Genomic DNA, 18,597 nt, shown 5'->3' on the forward strand with positions numbered 1-18,597 from the left:
ACTCGATGATGATGTTCTTATTCCAGTGACATTATACCTTAATTAAAAAAACCCCATCATTCACCAAATTCCTTTCAATCTACCTTTGGTAACTGGCTGGCTTTGCTTCATCAGTTTGGTCCGGGGGTGCTGCTGGAAAGCTCTAAGCAACCATTTAACCATTTTGTTGCTGATGTCTCCTGCCCTGCTTGGGCCGTAATGCTGTTCTTGGAAGGGCTAACTCTGGTTCAAGATCATCCACTGCACTTATTGTTTAACTTTTTATTTAACGAGGGTGCATAAATCTGGAAGGTTTCCTTTCTAGCAGTAGGAAGCTACCCCAGCATCTCTCTCCACAAGGATTCCTACCTAGGCAGCAAATATTCAGCAGTCAGACTTCATCTGTTTGGCACTGAAGTCAGAATCAATTTTGCAGTGAAGTACAGAGAAGTACTTGAGTGGATAAAGTGAACCTGATCCAAGAGGCAATGGCAGGACTAACGTACACCAGCAGGTAATGACCATACATATTCCAGACAAACATGATTGTGAAACATCCCTTACCTGTCCTGAAGACCTGTCAGTTTAGGAATGAGCTTTATGGGAGTTTTTCTTGCAAATGTTATACTTTTTTCCCCTGCTCATGAGCATACTAATGACACAAATCTTTTGCAAACTGCGTTCTCAAGTTGTGTGTGCGGTTAGATGTGCTGAGAAGTGTGCTCTGGTACCTTGAACAACTGTATAGGAAGCCTCCACAGAGGAGAGATTTGTGATGACCGTGACATCGTCATCCCGATTAGAATTCTCAATGTCGATGGTAATAGACTTTTCCATTTCTCGATGAAGGCTAGTTACCACTCCAGTGGGACGTGTTACATTGGTCAGACGCCCTTCATGATCATAGCTAATAGAAAAGTTAGTAAGAGCAAAAAAACATGAGGATATATGTTCATTTCAATACCCAATTTATTAATAATGCACCACATTTGTGCAAAAACCCCAGACTGAAACAGATTTTCAAGAACATCCTGGACATATCTACTTCTCTGTTCTTGAAAAAGTCTGTACTGATGAAATAATAATTTTTAGAGATACTGATCTCAACTACATGAGTGTAAATCTCAACTACATGAGTGTAAATCCAGGCTAACGTATTTTAAATTATTAAATTAATTAATTAAATTATTATGGAAGTACAGAGTGATATTTGACTCAAACAATTACAATCAGTAAATTCATCTCTATTTTAATAGTTGCATTTTGCTCTACGCAAATGGACTTACGCTGGATACAATACACAATTGCATACACTGCACATTTGCAATTGAATACTTGGTGGAAAGTGCTAAGTCTGGTCTTAAGTGACGTAACAAGAATAAACTTGTAGTAAGAAACAAAAAACCCCCATCATCTTGAGAACACAGTAATTTCATTTAGATCTTATCTGTGGTATTGCAGTGCATTTTGGGTCAATCTTTTGGCTTACAGAGATGAATGATGAAAAGTGAAAGCACACGATAGGTAGAGTCGCACAAAGGGCAGCACTCAGCGCTTGGAATATACCTTAGAAGATGAATTAAGAGCTCCAGGGGCATACAGATAAAAAAAAAATAAAAGAAAAAGGGCTTTCCATGACTTTATTGAGTTTAATTTATTTAGAGATATAAAGCCGGAGGAGAGGGGAAAGAAGGAATGCTGCCTGAAACCAAATCATCCTGTTTCTCCCTTTCCTCCAGCATTCCATATTTGTGTGCATATGTATGCTAAAGAAGCAAACCCTTGGATCTTAAGGGCAAGAAATGGGGACCTGAAATAAAATCAGTATTTCAGTCTGACACTCTGCTGCAATTCTCTACTTGTGCAAGAGTCTCTCACCCAGCCGCTACCAAGTGCCCATGCTTCTAAACAGCAGAAAGAAAAAATGTCCTGTGTAGATAAAGGGAAAAGTTTAGGTAGAGATTGAAACCAACTGGTCATCCTTCGAACGTGGAAATCCAGGGAGCGGGAAGCCTGGAAGAGAACTGGTAAATCCATTGCACTGCCTGAGAGTAACAGAAGAGAAGAGGAGCACATTTAGTATCACGCAGCTAGCTGACTTCTTTGCACATCTGTGGTTAGCTGTAAAGATGAAAAAAAACCAGAGCTTTCAACAGGACATTTTACAATGAAATCATTCAGAAATCTCAAAGCAGGCCACCTGAACTGTACAGCAGATCTCCATAATTAATACACAAATTGGCTCCTCGGTTAATTTAAATATGCCTTTCAAATCCATTGCAAATAGTTGCACCCATTCAACTGAATAATGGGGAGGAAGGAAAAAAAAATCACCTGTGGAGCAATAAGCCTTACCAGAACCAATGGAAGTATTAGGCAAAGAAGTAAATCAATAAAACAAAGTGTCATGCGACCTAAAAGGGATCAATAACAGCGTTCATTTAAGTAGTTCAGGATGAAATAAAGATTAAGTAGCATTATTTTCCTTAATAAAAATCTCAAGTTTAACCATACCAACAAGATACTGGGTAAAAGATAACATGTTGAGATAAACTATGAAAAGGGGTTGGGTTAAGACTATCTTATAAGTCTTCATTAAAAATATTGAAAAGTACTTATTAAGTATAGATAAGAGAAGAACTTGATCCATCTAGCAAGGAAAAACAAAAAGTACAAAAAACCAGACAGTTTCAAAAATCCAGAATGTTAATTATGAGTTTCATTGTAAGAGTCTGTACGTAGACTGCTTTGGTACGTTTAGTGATTAGCAGAGCACGGCAGAGAATACTTAAGGGTCAGTGTTACAGAAGAGGCAATGTTACTCAGGACAAATGAGAAAAGTCTATGAGTGGCTTCAGCGTGACTTTGCAGAGATTGGTGAACATCCAGAAAAATGGCTGGCAAAATTCACCATCAGCAAATATATTTCAGGCAATGCAAATGAGACATTAATTTAAACTCTTCATTCACATTGCGGGGTTTTTAATTAACCCAGGAAAAATTCCTGGGGATCGCTGTGGGCTGGCTACTCACTGAAAATCTCCGTTCAATGTGCAAGGGCAGTCTAAAGAGTAAATATAGATGAAGACGTACAGAGACTGAAACAGAAAAGTGAAAATATTCTAATGCTGTTTCTGTAAGTCAGCATTTTGCTCTCTGCCATGGGGCATGTTTCCCAGTGCTGGTCACACTATTTGAAATCAGTAGTGGCAGAGATGAAAAGGGTTTATGACCTAGTAATGAACGTGCTTAAAGTGATACGTGCAAAATACTCGCTATGAAGATCTGCAGACCATTTAGTTTAAGAGCTAGACGTATAAAAGCCTCACTACTTAAATGATATATTATGCACACTGCAATAGCAATGTACAAAGAAAGCATTTCTATTTTATCCATTACATCAATAAAATCCTATTTTAAAAAAAAGCCTTAAACTTATAAAGATTGAAATTATTAAAACATAAACCTTTTCTGTATGACATAATTTCAAAGTCACATATTATTTTTTTAAATTTATGTAGTATGTGAGAGTGCCGAGTAGAATACAGCACCCAAGCATTTATCTGCACAATAAGAATAAATTTACACAGGAATTAAATGGTTTTATACCTTTCTTCTCCATGATATGGACCACAGTCTAACGAAGTAAAAATAGAAAAATTTGCAATGGAACATACATTAATCAACCTCGGACTTCTTGGTATCTCCTTCAGAAGCAGCCACTACATGTCACAATCTATTACCCAACATCAGGCTAGATGAATCACAACTGATAAGGCACTCTTCGTATCTTCAAATGAAGTGGATTCATGTCACTGAAACTACTGAGTTCTTACTACTGACTTCAGTTAGAGTAAGGGTTTGTCCTAGGTTTTTCTATTTATAAAATTACAATCCCAGTATTCTGAAAAACCCCAGGTTCTCATGGTACTCATTACTAACTTGCTGATGTTGCTAACTGGGACCAGGATTACCTGAGCAGGTAAAGGTTTCCAAGATGATAGCTCCCAGGACATCTCAGGGTAACACGAGCCACTGCACTCTGGGCAGGCACGAACGCCGGTGGCCAACCCTGCCTGCGGCCAAGAGCTGGTGCCTGCCAGCCCAGCGGCTCTGAGCTGGCCACTCGCATGTGCCAGGCTGCCAACACAGCTACGCAGGGGACATGGTGGACACCGAATAGCTCAACTGTAAGACACAGCTGAGCATTTGTTTGTCACCTTCTAGGGTAGCTACACATATGTGACCTGTGCGTCCCTTCAGCGGGCTTGCAATAATGCACAGTAGGCTGTTCTCCCATGTCCAACATTATGACATCTCTATATCTTATCAGTTCTCATTGCAGCTTTCTGGTCTGTGAGGTTTGAAATGTGTGCCTCTCGACAGCTTGTAGGTGGACGTAGCCCAGTCAATGCCCTATACAGTATGGCAGAAAGGAGTAACAGCAGCTTTTGACTTAACATAGAAAAGGGCAAGTTGCAGATCCACACACATCCCTGTTTTCTCTCTCTTATAAAAACCAAGTTGATTCGGGAAGAAAACGGAAGCATTCCCTTAGGATGCTCCCAAGACCAAGTGGAATACTACTGAGGACCACTTCAAAGATCCATGCTTCATGCCCAAACCCAAGCTTACATTACCCCATGTGAGTCTGCTTGTAGCTGTTATATTATTTAAGAGCCTTGCCTGTTCCTACCGCAAATGAACTGTGTGCGTATACACAGGCACTATATATATATAAAATACACGTACGGAGTGTGTGTCTAGTTGATATAGATGCACTGAAATAATTTTTTCATAAGAAATTTAGTTCATATATTATTTTGCTATTTAAAAGACATTTGTTCTTTTCTAGTTCTGCTGCCATATTAACTATTTTGGGTACTGATTATCTCTGCCATGAATCTACAAATGCAATGGCACAGAAGACTATTTTGTTGTCCTCATAAACTCTCATCGGCTAAGTATTTCTTTCATCTTCAATTGATATTAACTTGTAGCTACCAAAATAAATTGCATAATGATGAATACAGACTTTTCCCCTAAAGGAGATGACTCTGTTTTTCTGGTATTTTGTAATGAGCATCTCCAGTGCATATAGCTCACTCCTAGTCCTCACTTAGGGTTTTCCATGTACATACAGAGATATAGATCTTCTTTTGACGTCTTTGTGAATAGAATTTTATGTTTTTTTCCTAACCTAGGTAACAGTTGCCATGTATAGTTTATTTTATACATGCATGATGTGTGTCTATATTATTTACACTGTCCTCTCATCTATGGGCTCCATGCTTATGAGAATTTATGTACAAATCTGGGAGAAAGTAAGTTATTTCTGCTGCTTCATCAATGTTACCAATCATCTAAGACAGCACTTCAGGCTGTACTATTTAGACCAAAATATGGCACTTAACTTCCCGTGATCTGAGGCAAGCGTTGTGCTTCTCTCCATACTTGATACTGGAAAAAAATATCTATTCAGCTTGTTGGCACTATATACACATTAAATTATATTTTCAAATGCACCTCAGTAAGATATTAAAATACTCGCCTTCTATATTTACTTAGGAATCACAGTATAATTTTTCTAATAAATCACGCTTCCTTAGTATTTCATACGATTCTCAGCAACTGGTTATGCCAGTTTTGTAACTTGTAACTTTCTTGGTGACCTTTCTTATTGTTTCATTGATTTTCATGTAGAGTTTTAAATTACTTTGCTATTTAACTTTCTACAATTACTTCCTCATATTTTGAGAAAGAAATAGCTTACGTAACTTCTGATCTGAATCTTGAGCTAGTATTTGAGGAAAGAACAACAACAAAAGCCCTACTTAGAAGGGCATCCACATCTCACCAGTGATACTGTGAGCTTTTACCTCATCTCGGAATCAGTGGGTAACTCCCTGCGTTTATGTAACTGGATTATTTTTGTAGCTAATGAGCGGTAAAGAAAGACTCTGCAAAATATTAAGGGGAAAAAACCTCCACGCACATCTCTATGCACAGTCTAGATGACAAAATCACAGTGCTTGAATTTCCAGGGCCACCTCAGAAGGGGACCACGAGAGGGCACTGCTTTCCTTCTTACAGAAACGAAACACAGCGTGGACAAAAGACTGAGGCGCCCCTCCTGATTTAGATATATTTTGAGCAGATTGAACACAATTCTTTTCATTCCCTCATTACTTACGTTTTGCCTAAAAAGACAGAAAGCGGTGACCACGATGAAAGCATTAATAAACTAAAATATGTGTGTGTGTCTTTGCTAGTTTGTAACCTTAAAAGTAAGTCTACAATTTAAAATTAAATAGAAAGCCCTATTCGTACTTTCTGCCTACTATTTTGAGAAACGGTATTTAGTAATCAGTAATTAACTCTTTCAAACAAAATAGATGACATTGGACTTGCCACAGTTGAACGTTGTATCTGTTTTCAATACATTGTTTAGCTTCTGTTTTTAAAATTGTTTTTCCCAATAAGCGGCAATAGGAAGAGGATAACCATTAATAAAAATCTGCCTAGTTTTTCTAGATTTTGAATATGCTTTTGAAGTTAATCTCTGATGAATTTCACAGTCTTTTTAATCTATATGCTCATGAACACCAGTGTGCTTTTGGGTTATCTACAAATTGTGGAAGTTACACCAGGGGTCTGACAGATAGCTGGGGAACTAATTTCCTCACTTGACTCAAGAATGAACAATCAGTGAAGTTAATCAACATTTTAACCATGAGTAATATACGAGTCTGAACAGAAAGATATATATATAATTTGAGTTCTAAAAGAAACGGCAGCATTAGGATTCCTAGAGAGAGGCAGCTCAGCAGGAGCCACAGATTGCTGGGGGCTGGTCTGGATGTACGTCATCTGCAGCCTTGCTGACGACTAAGAGCCCAATCTGGTAAATCAAACATGGGTTTCTGAAAGTGGGACACAGTCCTTCGTGCTGGAGGTGGGTGAGCTTCCCCACTGGCCTCAAACTGCAGGCAGGAATGTAGGGGGCTTGGTACCCACCCAAAGGACCCAGCAACAGTGATGAAACGTGCCAGCATTTTCGGCATCAGTGAAGCCACTTAACCATTTCTAGTATCGTACTATAAGGAGATTAATGGCCTTATTCAGTATCAGTGAAAAGCCTACAACAAATTTCAGTAGGATCAGTTAAGGGCCTATTCACTACCATTTGAAAAATAAATGTACGCTTAATATATCCAAAAACATTCTTACTCATAAAATGTTGTCCATCCTGTTTCATCACTCTTCGTTGCTAAGAGACCACTGTTTCCGTTATATGTCATTAATCCGAGCTCCAGGGTCTGTGTTGAGACTAGCTTGAGTCCACCATTAGTGCCAACAGCCAGCGTGACAATCTGATTATCCGGCATCAGTAAATGGCGGGGCATCCCACTGGCATCCCGACGGACCTTCAAGGAGTTGCCATTGTTGTCCATCACCTCCGTGACATCGTTATCGCTGCTATAGGTGAAATTGTACAAGTACTCCCCGGTAACAAGGCTGAGAGTGTACTGGTGAATCCCATCAGCATTGAAGACATACAGCTCCTGTTCTCCTGGAGATGCAGCTTCATATTGGTTAAAAGAATTAAGAATGGGCCTGTTTTTACTGACAGCCCTAATGCGGATATTTCCGAGATCAGCTATGTAGATGGTACCATCTGGGGCCACAGCTAAGGAAGATGGTGAATTTAAGATGGCATCAGTGGCATACCCATCATCCCCAGAATAGCAATTACAGTTGACATCATTTTTGCAATCACAGTCTGACGCTGCCCCTGCAAGAAGGCATATTTCTCCATTGGTAGTTACCTGGCGGAGCCGATTAATTTTTTTTTCATCTGTCTCACTGATGTAAAGAACTCCTGTGTGTGAGATGGCAATGGCACTGGCTGATTCAAGTGCGGAATGAATAGCCAGTTTGCTAAGAGAGTAGTCTATACCAGGAACCTGGCAGTGCATGGGGCGTCCAGCAATAATGCTAACTTGATGATTTTCTGTGATCCGTAAAATAACATTGTTCTCTAGGACATAAAGTGAGTTGTCCATGGGATTGACAGCGAGATCAGTAGGCCACTCCAGCCGTACCTATGAGTTGCACAAATTATTACTGTAAAACTCGTAACTGAAAAGTACACTTCTAGTGTTTAAAATTCCATGTGTAACAACAGCAAATTAGTGAGGGGTTTAGCAGCGTAAATCATGAAACCAAGTCATGAACGGCAACTATTTCAAACAACCATTTTGTTTCTTGGAAATATTAAAGCTACGTGCAGTGGTAACTTTGGCTAATTGTGTTTCTGTGCAAAGAACAAATGCTACATTGTGAAGCTCTACAATAATTACAGAAAAACAGGCAATTAAGACAATAACTCCCATTATCTCAACCTTATTTTTCTTTAGTTGCATAAATAACCTGTGTTAGCCGCAGTAAAAGGATGGTTCACTCATTTCAATAACGAATCAAATATGCTATCGTCCTGTGCTGCATAATGTATCTCTTAAGCGGCCAGGCAGTCATCCGAAACAGATGCCCATCTCTTCCAAGGCAGAGAAGAAAATAAATTCAGTGAGAATCTACCTGGGTGACATCCATGCTGGAATCACAGCTGAGAGGTCGAACAGCAGTTAGGTCATTGGAGCCCAGCAAAGTTGATATAATTCCATTCTGATCCACTTTTCTAATCATAGTAGCATCAACAAAATACATGAGTCCATACTTATCCACTGCGATTCCTGCAAATACAAAAACCAGGCATCAGTGAAGCAGCGCGGCTCCTAGCTTCAAGGCAGGCTTTATCTTATTATCAAGTTTACAAGATGGTGACATTTGTTCACTTCCCCTGTTCTTTCCTCCCTTCCAACCCTGGCACAGGTCCTGGAATCCTCCAAGTACCTGTAGTTCTGCTGAATAAATAGCATCAAGCAGGTTTATCCCGTGGGGCTTTAAAGAAAAGAAAACCACAGAAATCCTCAAAACGTGCCAAAGAGCCAGCAGAATGCATCAGCCTATTTCTAAATTCAAACTCTATATGGCATATTACATAAACCCAATTAAAAAAAGAAAATTCTAAGTTTTAATCTCGGAAATTTGAGGCATTGCTTTCTTCATCTGAAGGATTCTGAGGATGAAGAATTTCGTAGGAATCTTTTAAAACCGCTTTTAAAATTTTGAAAAATTAAGAGGACACTATACTCTTTCAGGATGTTTTAAAATTATTTGACCTGTTGCAGTAAGGAATAGGGGAAGAACATCTGGTGTTCCCAGATGAAGACACAGGGGGTTCCAGCCTAGAAAAAAAGGAAAGGTTCAATGCCTGTCACATTGGGAGTCCTTAGAGAGAGGAAAGGCACAGAATGAAAGGGTGCTCCCTTCAGAAGGATGCCGTTGCCTGTTGTGAAGGAGGGCAGGCTTTTTCTCACTTGCCTTTCCTGCTTTGATTTGGTGCACCGCCTTGTCCGTTTCTTGGGCTGAAAATAAAATATTGATCTAAAAATTTTGTCTTCAAATGGTTGCAGTGCTCATTCTATTGGGTAGTGAGAGAAGATACAGCTTTATCTTAACTTCTACGTAGAGGCTTAACTTAAAACATGCAAGTAGCTCTGTCCTGTTAATATACTCTGTATGTATTAATTAAAGCTAACGCCTACACAAAGAAACAGGACCTTTAATTTTTATTTGCTTTTAGAATCATCTAGATATTTTCAAGCATTGAAATAAAACGCAAAGATGTTTGAAACATCTGGCAATACACCTGATTAATTCATCCTTACAATTAAGATGAAACAGTGGAAAAAAAATATCTTAAAAAGAAACACATCCCCAAATCTCTATATCATCTTGGAAACGTCTTGTTAAAAATTAGAAACTAGAAAGGGCAAAAATCCTTTTGTTTTTCCTCTGCGTCTGAAGAAAAAGGGGATACATAAAATAAAAACTCAGGAAAAAAAAAAAGCCACAGCAGGCAGTTTTTCTCCCAGAAGACTCTATTCTCAAGCAGTAATTTGTTTCCCAGTTTACACGCTTGTTTCTTGGAGTGAGCGGTACCCTGCTAATTTGTGTTCTGTTCTCCTTTTGCAGCGTTCAGTGTTGGGGTAATAAAGTTTGCTTTAACTAAACAAAGCACGAACACTTGCCAATCCACTGTAATTAAAGCCTAGGATAAAAATTACTGAGCAAGGAGTGATTTAATTGCCAGATAATTATTTCCACATCCAGCCTAGCCTCACGCAGTCATTTTCTCCAGCTTCTTTTCCTACTTTACCTCGAGGGCTCATTAGGGTTGCGTCCACTGCCTTCCCTCCATCCCCACATCTGGCTTCATCAAAGGGCAGGCATTGCTCTCCAGTCCCTGCTACCACTTCAGAGTTACCAGCTAGGTCTTTCGTGCCAGTGAGTGACTTGACTTTGTATATCCGCCGACTATTGGTGTCCGATACGTACAGTGAGCCTGAAACAGGGTCCACGGCCAGATAGTATTTATGAGCGGGATTGTTGCTTTAGAGAAAAAGAAAGCATAAAACAGAAACAGCTGAGCAGTCTAGAAACTTCACAGGCTTTCAGACCTTAAGATACTCATCAGGCCCAGAGAGATCTGGAAAGAAAGTCTGACACCTTCACGCAGAGGTGGAGTCTGAAGGACTACCTTCTGAGAACCTAACTCGATTAGGGCCTGGTCAGTGTTTCAGAAGGATTGTCATATTAAATCTCATTCATCCTGCTACACTAAACCTTGCACAGCAGAGCCCAATAAGCCAAAGCTGTGCAGCAGACTTTCCTCTTGATCTCTTTAGCCCTTTATATCTACTCTAGGTCAATTCTCTGGCTTATCTCTACCCGTTGCCCTCCCTCCCTGTCACCTTGTTTAACTTCCGTTGAAAGCAGAAGTCATAGGAATAAGATCAAAGATTCAGCTTCTGAGTTATATTATGCCACAAGATTTGTGAGGTCTCGTATAAATAGGAGGCAGAGGCATAATACATTTACTCCTAGAGCAAATTCATTCTCATTCATTCTTATTAGGAATCTCATTTACGGCAAAGGAGATTGGTTATAAAAAAACCAGAGACCCCCAGTGTCTGACTTCAACTCCAAACCTTCTGTTACTGACAAACTGGTCCTCGGTTTGCGATTAGAATGGGTGCTCATAGGGAAAACTACTTCTCTTTTGAAATATATGCTTTTTGACAGCTTGTCACATTTTCGAACTACTTTAGGAAATCATCTGCAAATTGAGAAACGTCAGTCTTAGCGATATATATACATTCACACACACAGAGCTGCAGCGCAGAAATATTTTCAAAATCTTGCCTGGCTAGTTTAACTCAATGTAGTTGGATTTTAAGCATGACGTGAATTTTCCAGCCTTTGAAGCCTATGGGTGAGTGTAAATAAGGTCAATGGTGGTTTCAAAGCATAGAAGACAAATGAAGACAGGAAGAAAAAGAGTGAAGGTTACTTACCAGTAACCAGAGATATCTGCCTCCAAATATCCACACTCCTAGTTTCATGTGGCAAAAGTGCCCATCTCCAAGAGTGAGGATACACAGAGATAAGTTATGATGGGCGTATGCCATTTCTTGATCAGACTCGCTGAAACTATAGTAAGGCCACTTTCAGCAGCTGGATTATCAGCAGCACAAAGACAACTGCATTCATGGGGTCAAGACCAGATTTGGAGGAATGAGGAGGCCCAAAAATCACTTTCTACAAGTATCTTCCTCTATGCCAGTCTTTGATGTGTCATGATTTAGGTCAGTAACAGTTTGTTCTAAAACTGTTGAAAGCAGGAAGGTGATTGGTTTGATCAAAATTCAGTAGGCAGAGGTAATGCCATCTGCTGAAGTCTAGGAGTGTAGAAATTAGAGATGAAAAAAAATACAGTAAACAAAAAATACTTGGCACGTTTAGTTCATGCATGGATCTCAAAGTACTTTAAAAAGATGGGTATTATACCCGTTTTACAGAGGAGGAAACTGAGGCACAGAGAGATTAAGTGGTATAGACAAAGTTATGCAGGGAGACTAGTGACATGCTTGAGATTAGAGCACAATCTCTTTCTTCCCCAAGCTCCTCTCCTTATCTTCAGCAGCAGACTGCACCTCTTCACTAGACCGCGTTCCTTCTCGTACCTCCAAAATAAAGCTCCATCTTCTTTGCCACATATGAAATTCTTTCTTTCCATTTACTAGATTTCTCCGGTCTCTCGAGTATCTGAGCCATGCTAACACCTGCACTCTTGTCATTGTTTTGAAATTCTCTTCTCTTCTTCCACCATGTTTTTCCCCTTAACACTGAAGAACAAACTTTGCTGTGGTGCTTGTGTTGTGCCATACTTCACAAATACACCCAGATTTACTTAGCTCAAGGCTCGGCACCAGCAGCAGATGAGACAATAACTGAGTGCTGCAGCCTGGCAGCTCCAGTCTCTGGCTCAGGGTGACTTTTGCCTTTCTAAAACACGTGGCCATAACACCTCAGCTTAACGGGAAAACTCAAGGCGGGTACAAACTGGAGCTGGGCACAGACAGCGGCTGGAGGCAGGGGCTCTGCTTGGTGTCAGAGGTAGGAACCGCTCACAACGATGCCTGGGGGAGAGGCCCTGCTGCCTTACATGGAGCAGCCACTCACTGGGACTGGAAAAGTCTCCTTTCCCGATGGGATTTCACCAGCCTGTGCCTGCCTTCCTGAGTGAGCGCACCCCTGCTTCCCTTCTGCCCTCAGCTTGCCTCAAGGTGTGTCCCACTGTTACCGGGATGGGATAGCGAATGAGTCAGGGGAAAGAGCGATGGCAGAACATGGCATTATTTCCCTCTCCTCTCCTGCAGTCACCAGTGAGTCCATAGAGTTCACCCTGCCTTTCCCCTCTGGAATCTCCCTCAGGGTAGATTTGCCAGGGAGTCAGTCATGAGCATTTGTTCCAGATTAGGGAGCAGCTCACGGAGAGCTGCAGATCTGCCGCATATCCCTTTGCTCTTTCCTGAGCTTGAGAAGGAACAGACAGGGGAAGAGACCCTTCACGTAAAATATTTGAGGGACTTCTGTAGCAGCTGACTGGTGAAAAGCAACAAGGACTCCTTGTGTCCCCAAAGAAACTGCTCAATTATTACCTCTGCCAGGGACACATTTATACATGAGTAGTAAATATTTCTCATGTGGCATCCGAGCAATTAAAGACCCCTGTCCTGTTTTCTCCACGCCATTCTAATATTTTATTTGAATTATATGAATTATATGAAGCCTTGTACCTTGTTATGATCAATTTTCTATAACATTCGGTATCGCTCAGAGGCCTCTGCCAGTAACATCCCTTTCTCTAGCCCTTCCTTGATGGATGGAGCAGTAACCACCGCATGCAGCCTTATTCTGGGATGGGAGGGAGCCTGTGCATGACAGCAAGTACAGGCAGGATCAGTTTGTCCTCCCTGTTCTTCTCATACACGCATCAAGTTCACAAAAGTGCAACAATAGCCTTTCTTTAAATTTCACCAAAAAGACAAGTTGCCCAGAGCAAATCTCTAAGCACCTGAAAAATTAACTAAGCTTATAGTCACAAATGAGGAGCCTCCAGCATCACCAATTATCGTTAGTAAATTGAGAACGAATTCACCCAGATAAGAAAATCTAGTGAAGTTACACTTGCTATACCAAAATATACTGTAAAGGGGAAATGGTAGTCCAGAAATCTTTTGCATCATTTGACAGGGAAAGTATGAAAGGGTGATGCACAGGACACTATGGGATAGTTTACAACAGCTCTACTTGATCTTGGCCTTGATATTCTCCAGGGTGACCATACCCCTGTCCCAGGTGTGGCACGGAAGAAGTGTTTCCTATGTTGCTGCCATCCAAAAGGCCCAGTACTCAGGTGTGACAATGAAGAATCTTTCCTCCTAAGGCCCAGAAAGGTGATGCCTCCCTCACGAATCTTACAGCGACTGCACCTAGTGGTTGCATACCACCAGCCCCACAGGTTGACTGCCTGTTAAATGTATTTGATGACAGAAAATAGAAAGTAAATTATGAAGAAGGACAGAGGGTTCAGAAAATCATTAATGACTGGAAAATGAGTTTTTGACCTATTTGCAGTCATTAGTGCTTTTGTGAACCTTCTTGGCATTTGTAAAACTGCTGTTGTAGTTTACCTCAACCATTTAGACCAATTATAGACAGCAGGGAGAAGTGTTTATATAGAAGTTAGCTTCGGGGTTCATTATACTCGCATTCTACTAGAAATTTCTAATTACTGTCAGAACTTATTTGGTTGCTTTTTGACTGCATTTCATAATTGCTAATGCTTATCATATTCATAACACACAATTAGCACATAAAAATGTTTCTATATATGGTACATGAAGAACATAACATTACACAAGAAGCACAACACAAAAAGCAAACACAATGAAGCAAACAAACCATATCAAATTATATGGGAAAGAGCTCATGTCTTACCTATGTTTAAACTCTTTATTTCTTTATAGAAAGGGAACAGAAGAAAAAAGAACAAACAGTTAGCTGAAGAATAGATGGTAAAGCAAACATAGTATTTGTTTTATTTTACAAAAGGACACAGGAGAAGATATCTCTTTTCAGCACTAGCCTCTGCTTGATTTACGGATGAAGAGCGACTGGGAGTGACAGAGTTGTAAACTAGTTCCCTAGTAGGACACCCCTGCCCCAAACCCCCACCCACCATATATTTTACAGGGAACTTTCTGGACCATTGAAAGAGCTTTCACATGGAAATATGTGTAGCTTGTGGGCCAGGAGTGAGAAAAACTGGCAGTTTTCTGAATACAGAACTGGGAAGGGGGAAGCACTGGGCTTAGGATATTGTCCGCCAGCTGGAGGCAAACCTCTTTACCCAAAGTAGTTTTCCAACAGGCTACTTCTAAATAAGTTGCTACTACACAGTTTATTTTCCTCTCCCCTTAGTTTCTAAAATAATTGCTTAAAGCAAGTTTGGATGCCTCTTGGTATCTACTTAAGCCCATCAAAGGAAATCTTAGGGTAAAAAAAACCCTCCTATGTGAGCAGTACAACAGAGTACAATGGCAGAAATAGAGCAGTAACTGATGCCTAGTTTAGAGTCAAAGTCAAAGGAAAACTGTCCTCTGAAGAAAATTAATACATTCTTCACACCACAGTGTTTCATTGGGTTTATGTTGTTTCCATTTAGGAATATCCACTGAATGAAACAAAGAGGCTCATGACTCCTGAGCTGCAGCACTCAATGCACAATCCCAAACTTGCAATACTAACGTTAAACATGAAGTGCAACACTCTCGAGTCAAAATTCCTGTTAGCTACTCAGATCAGGCACCTTCATAAAGGACAGTGTGAAGCAAATACACACACTGGGATATTCTGACTTATAAAGTTACTGAAGATTTGAAGTTTATATTGGCTTATGTAAAACCAAAATTACATCCCTTGTGAAAGCTAAATAGAATGATATATTTGGTTTGCAATACTTATGTACATAGTATTTGCAATGTTATTCAAGCTACTTGATACTAGCTAGGAATCTGCTCTCATTTGTAGTTAAATAGCTCAAATCTTTGAACTCTTACCAGTGTAACTCTTTCATTTTAAGATGACAACTGAATTACAATTACTGCTATAGATGATGTTTCCTGAAATGGACCTTAATTCCCTTTAGAAGCACAGAGGGCAAAAGACATCACTGCAAATCCTAAAACTCCGTCTGTCAATTTTTGCAGCTGTCCAACAGCCCTTGAATTACAATAGCTTTATTATTCATTGCTAACAGCTATAATAGAAGCTAAAGAAACTACGCTATTTAAAACAGAATTTCATAAAGCAAAAGAGAAAGTGGACAAAAGCAGATTAAGAAGTCCATCTTCTGTTTTTTCACTGATGTCCTTTTCCGTTTTCCTTCCTGTGCTGAAAAGCCAAAGTTCTCTCTTGCACAGACAGAAAGCAAAGTACTCAGATTAATACTCTTGTAAAGTTGGAGACGCTATTTTCAAATACCAGGTGTGCTAGGAAACTTTCTCACTGGCTGGTATGAGGTGTTTTATAGTAAGTATCTTAATTTGAAAATGTTTCTTTTCACCTGTAAAGCTGTAGTACTATTTACTAGAAACCTAAACAGAACTGAATAAATTAGAGAAAAAAAACCCCAGCATATTCTATATATTGATATAAATATAGCAGGTCACTCTCCATATTGGCTACCTTCCGTGGTTTATACTGAGCTGCTAGCAAAAAGCACTAGATGATCTATGACTTTTGGTTTTAGGTATAATGAGGCAGCCTGATGGTATATGAAGTAGGTGTCAGAGAGTGATTTCAGAGTAGAAGTGGCCTGAATCAGATCTTTTTTCTCTTAAATAAATCAGAATTCACAACAGTGACATCAACAGAATGACATGAATGGAAGAGAGGTAAAAAATAGAGCTAGGCCTCCTATTTTCAACAGTCCAGTAATTTTGAACTTTCCCCCTCTAGTTATGAACTACATACTATACTATGAACTATGTATAAAAATACAATGGAAACTGAGGAATTTGTTATTGGCCATATCATTAAAAAAAAGGCTAATGACCTAAAATTTGCTCAGTGTACTTTGCAGCTATATCCAATTTACAGAAGCACTAGTACTATTGCCTGGTTGGGCTGCAGAAGCATCAGAAGAGAGCCAATGCAAGCATTTTTTCTCATTTTTCTGCAAATACTCAGCGCTATAACTATAAGGTCCAGCTACACGAGTTACAGTTGGAAGCAATAGCTCTTGCCTCTCCTAGAAGAATGAAAAAAAGGAGATGGAACAGAAATGAGTGAAGTGGTACGCTCTACAGTCATGCCTTCCCTGTTAAGTGACCAAATCTTAATGTTGGGGCAAAGTGTTGGGGGCAGAGCGTGATGGAGGGACAGAGATACAATCTTAATAAGAGTTCTGATGATGCAAAGTGACTGTTTCAATCTTAACCGCACTCGACAACCTACAGAAATAGACTTACAAGTACGGGAAAGAAGTGGGGAAGTGGCTCCCAAAGCCATTGATATGAAAGCCTTCCATCTAATCTCCTAAGACTGTTATAGCTTTGCTTATCGCCTTGGCTCGATACCTAAGGGCAGTCAATTCTGTAGTTTTCAAACATAACTAAATGATGTATAGTGCTGAGGGGAGATTGTGTCAAATGATCACCAACAGGACAGAAGAAGGCTTGCCCTTTTTGTACAACTTGCTTGGTACTCTTTAGTCCTCTATGGTCATTGCTCTGATAAGCTTTGAACTATGCATTTCTGTGCCCCATTTCTCCACTGGAATTTAAATAAGTTGAAAGTGACAATGTTTTACAAAATTATAAAAAGTAATGGTAAAGGCTGATTTGAGCACAGGCTACAGAAATGAAGTGCTGAGATTAACACCTTACCTCAGCTCCAATATACTAGTAACATTCCTGGATGGGAAGATACGCCGAATATAATTAAAGTCGCCAACAAAAAGACTTCCATCAATACCCACTGCTAGTGCTACAGGGGCCAAAAGCTTATTTCCTTCTGCCAGACCATTGCAGCTAGGACAGGATATGCTTCTGCGGCGCCCATTCCCCATAATGCTGGTTATCACAGCCGGCTGCTGAGTTAGAAACTGATTTTCTCCATTGCCTTTGTGCAATATACCTAATAACGAAGAGGAGAAGAACTGGTTATTACAGTCATTCATTGCAGGAGACTTCGGGTAGTTCTCTTTTCAACAGCTGCTGTTAAGGACTGTACACTGAAATGACTCCAGAACTTGGCACTTGAATGGTGGAAAAAGAGTGAAAGAGGTTTGCAGAAGTAAAAATAAAGGTTTAATGAAGATTGTCTGTTAAAACCCACACACGTACACAACCACAGGCCCAAACCTAAACCCAGAGTCCCTTGGTATTCATTATGAAAGAATACACCCCTACACCCCTCTGGCCTGGCACGATGGTTTAGGCTGTCTTATTAACTGGGAAGTTAGAAAACAGAGTGGAGAGGATATGTCCCTTACTTGTGTTCCTGGATCCCCTCACTCCAGTTTCCTACGTTACATTTTGTCTGGAATTTTGTGCCAATATTACCGCTCTCTTCCCACCTCTCAGTCTTTCACACACTTTGCAGAAAATGAAAAATAAGGAATGGAGATGCCAGAGAAGAAAACAGCACAGAAAAGGAAAAGATAGGAGAAAGATGAAACTCCTAGAAGGATCAGTGATGAAAGCCAAGAAGGAAGCTAGTGATAGGGATCTTTATTAGGCTTCAAGAAATGCCTTTAAGATGGGATATCTTTTCAAATTATTAGCTCTAAGCGCAGATCCGAGAAGGGAATGGATTCTCTGACAAAGCGTTTGTGTCAAATGTATCAAAGATTCTAGATTTCTGGCCAGAAACTTTTAGCTTCGTGTTCCTTTGGAAATGCAGTTGTAGGATCCTAACGTAAAGTAACTGGCTCCCCACTGGTGACAACAGTGAATATCATGCTCTATCCAAATGGCTATCTCAACAGCGTTTGATCCACTGCACAGCACTTAAATTAAGTTTAAATAGCCTGATCTTGCCTGTTCTGAACAGTACTTTAGGTTTCTTGAGCAACAACATGGT

At 40.0% G+C, this 18,597-nt stretch overlaps 1 protein-coding gene across 20 annotated transcripts in view; it reads right to left on the reverse strand.

Annotated features, from left to right (window-relative positions):
- TENM2 (teneurin transmembrane protein 2) overlaps positions 1-18,597 on the reverse strand; it is a 961,638-nt gene that overhangs the window by 13,535 nt on the left and 929,506 nt on the right. For 16 of the 20 annotated variants that reach the window (XM_054079360.1, XM_054079361.1, XM_054079368.1 and 13 more), the window contains 6 exons: positions 17,400-17,649; positions 14,449-14,469; positions 10,262-10,494; positions 8,578-8,732; positions 7,210-8,084; positions 711-886 (listed from right to left, as the gene is read on the reverse strand). In XM_054079360.1, coding sequence (XP_053935335.1) covers positions 711-886; positions 7,210-8,084; positions 8,578-8,732; positions 10,262-10,494; positions 14,449-14,469; positions 17,400-17,649 — 1,710 coding nt within the window. The remainder of the gene's footprint in view (positions 1-710; positions 887-7,209; positions 8,085-8,577; positions 8,733-10,261; positions 10,495-14,448; positions 14,470-17,399; positions 17,650-18,597) is intronic. The other 4 variants (XM_054079372.1, XM_054079367.1, XM_054079365.1 and 1 more) reach the window with 1 other exon arrangement.

This window comes from Cuculus canorus, chromosome 14, assembly GCF_017976375.1.
Source record: "Cuculus canorus isolate bCucCan1 chromosome 14, bCucCan1.pri, whole genome shotgun sequence".
In the NCBI taxonomy this organism is placed as follows: Eukaryota; Metazoa; Chordata; class Aves; order Cuculiformes; family Cuculidae; genus Cuculus; species Cuculus canorus.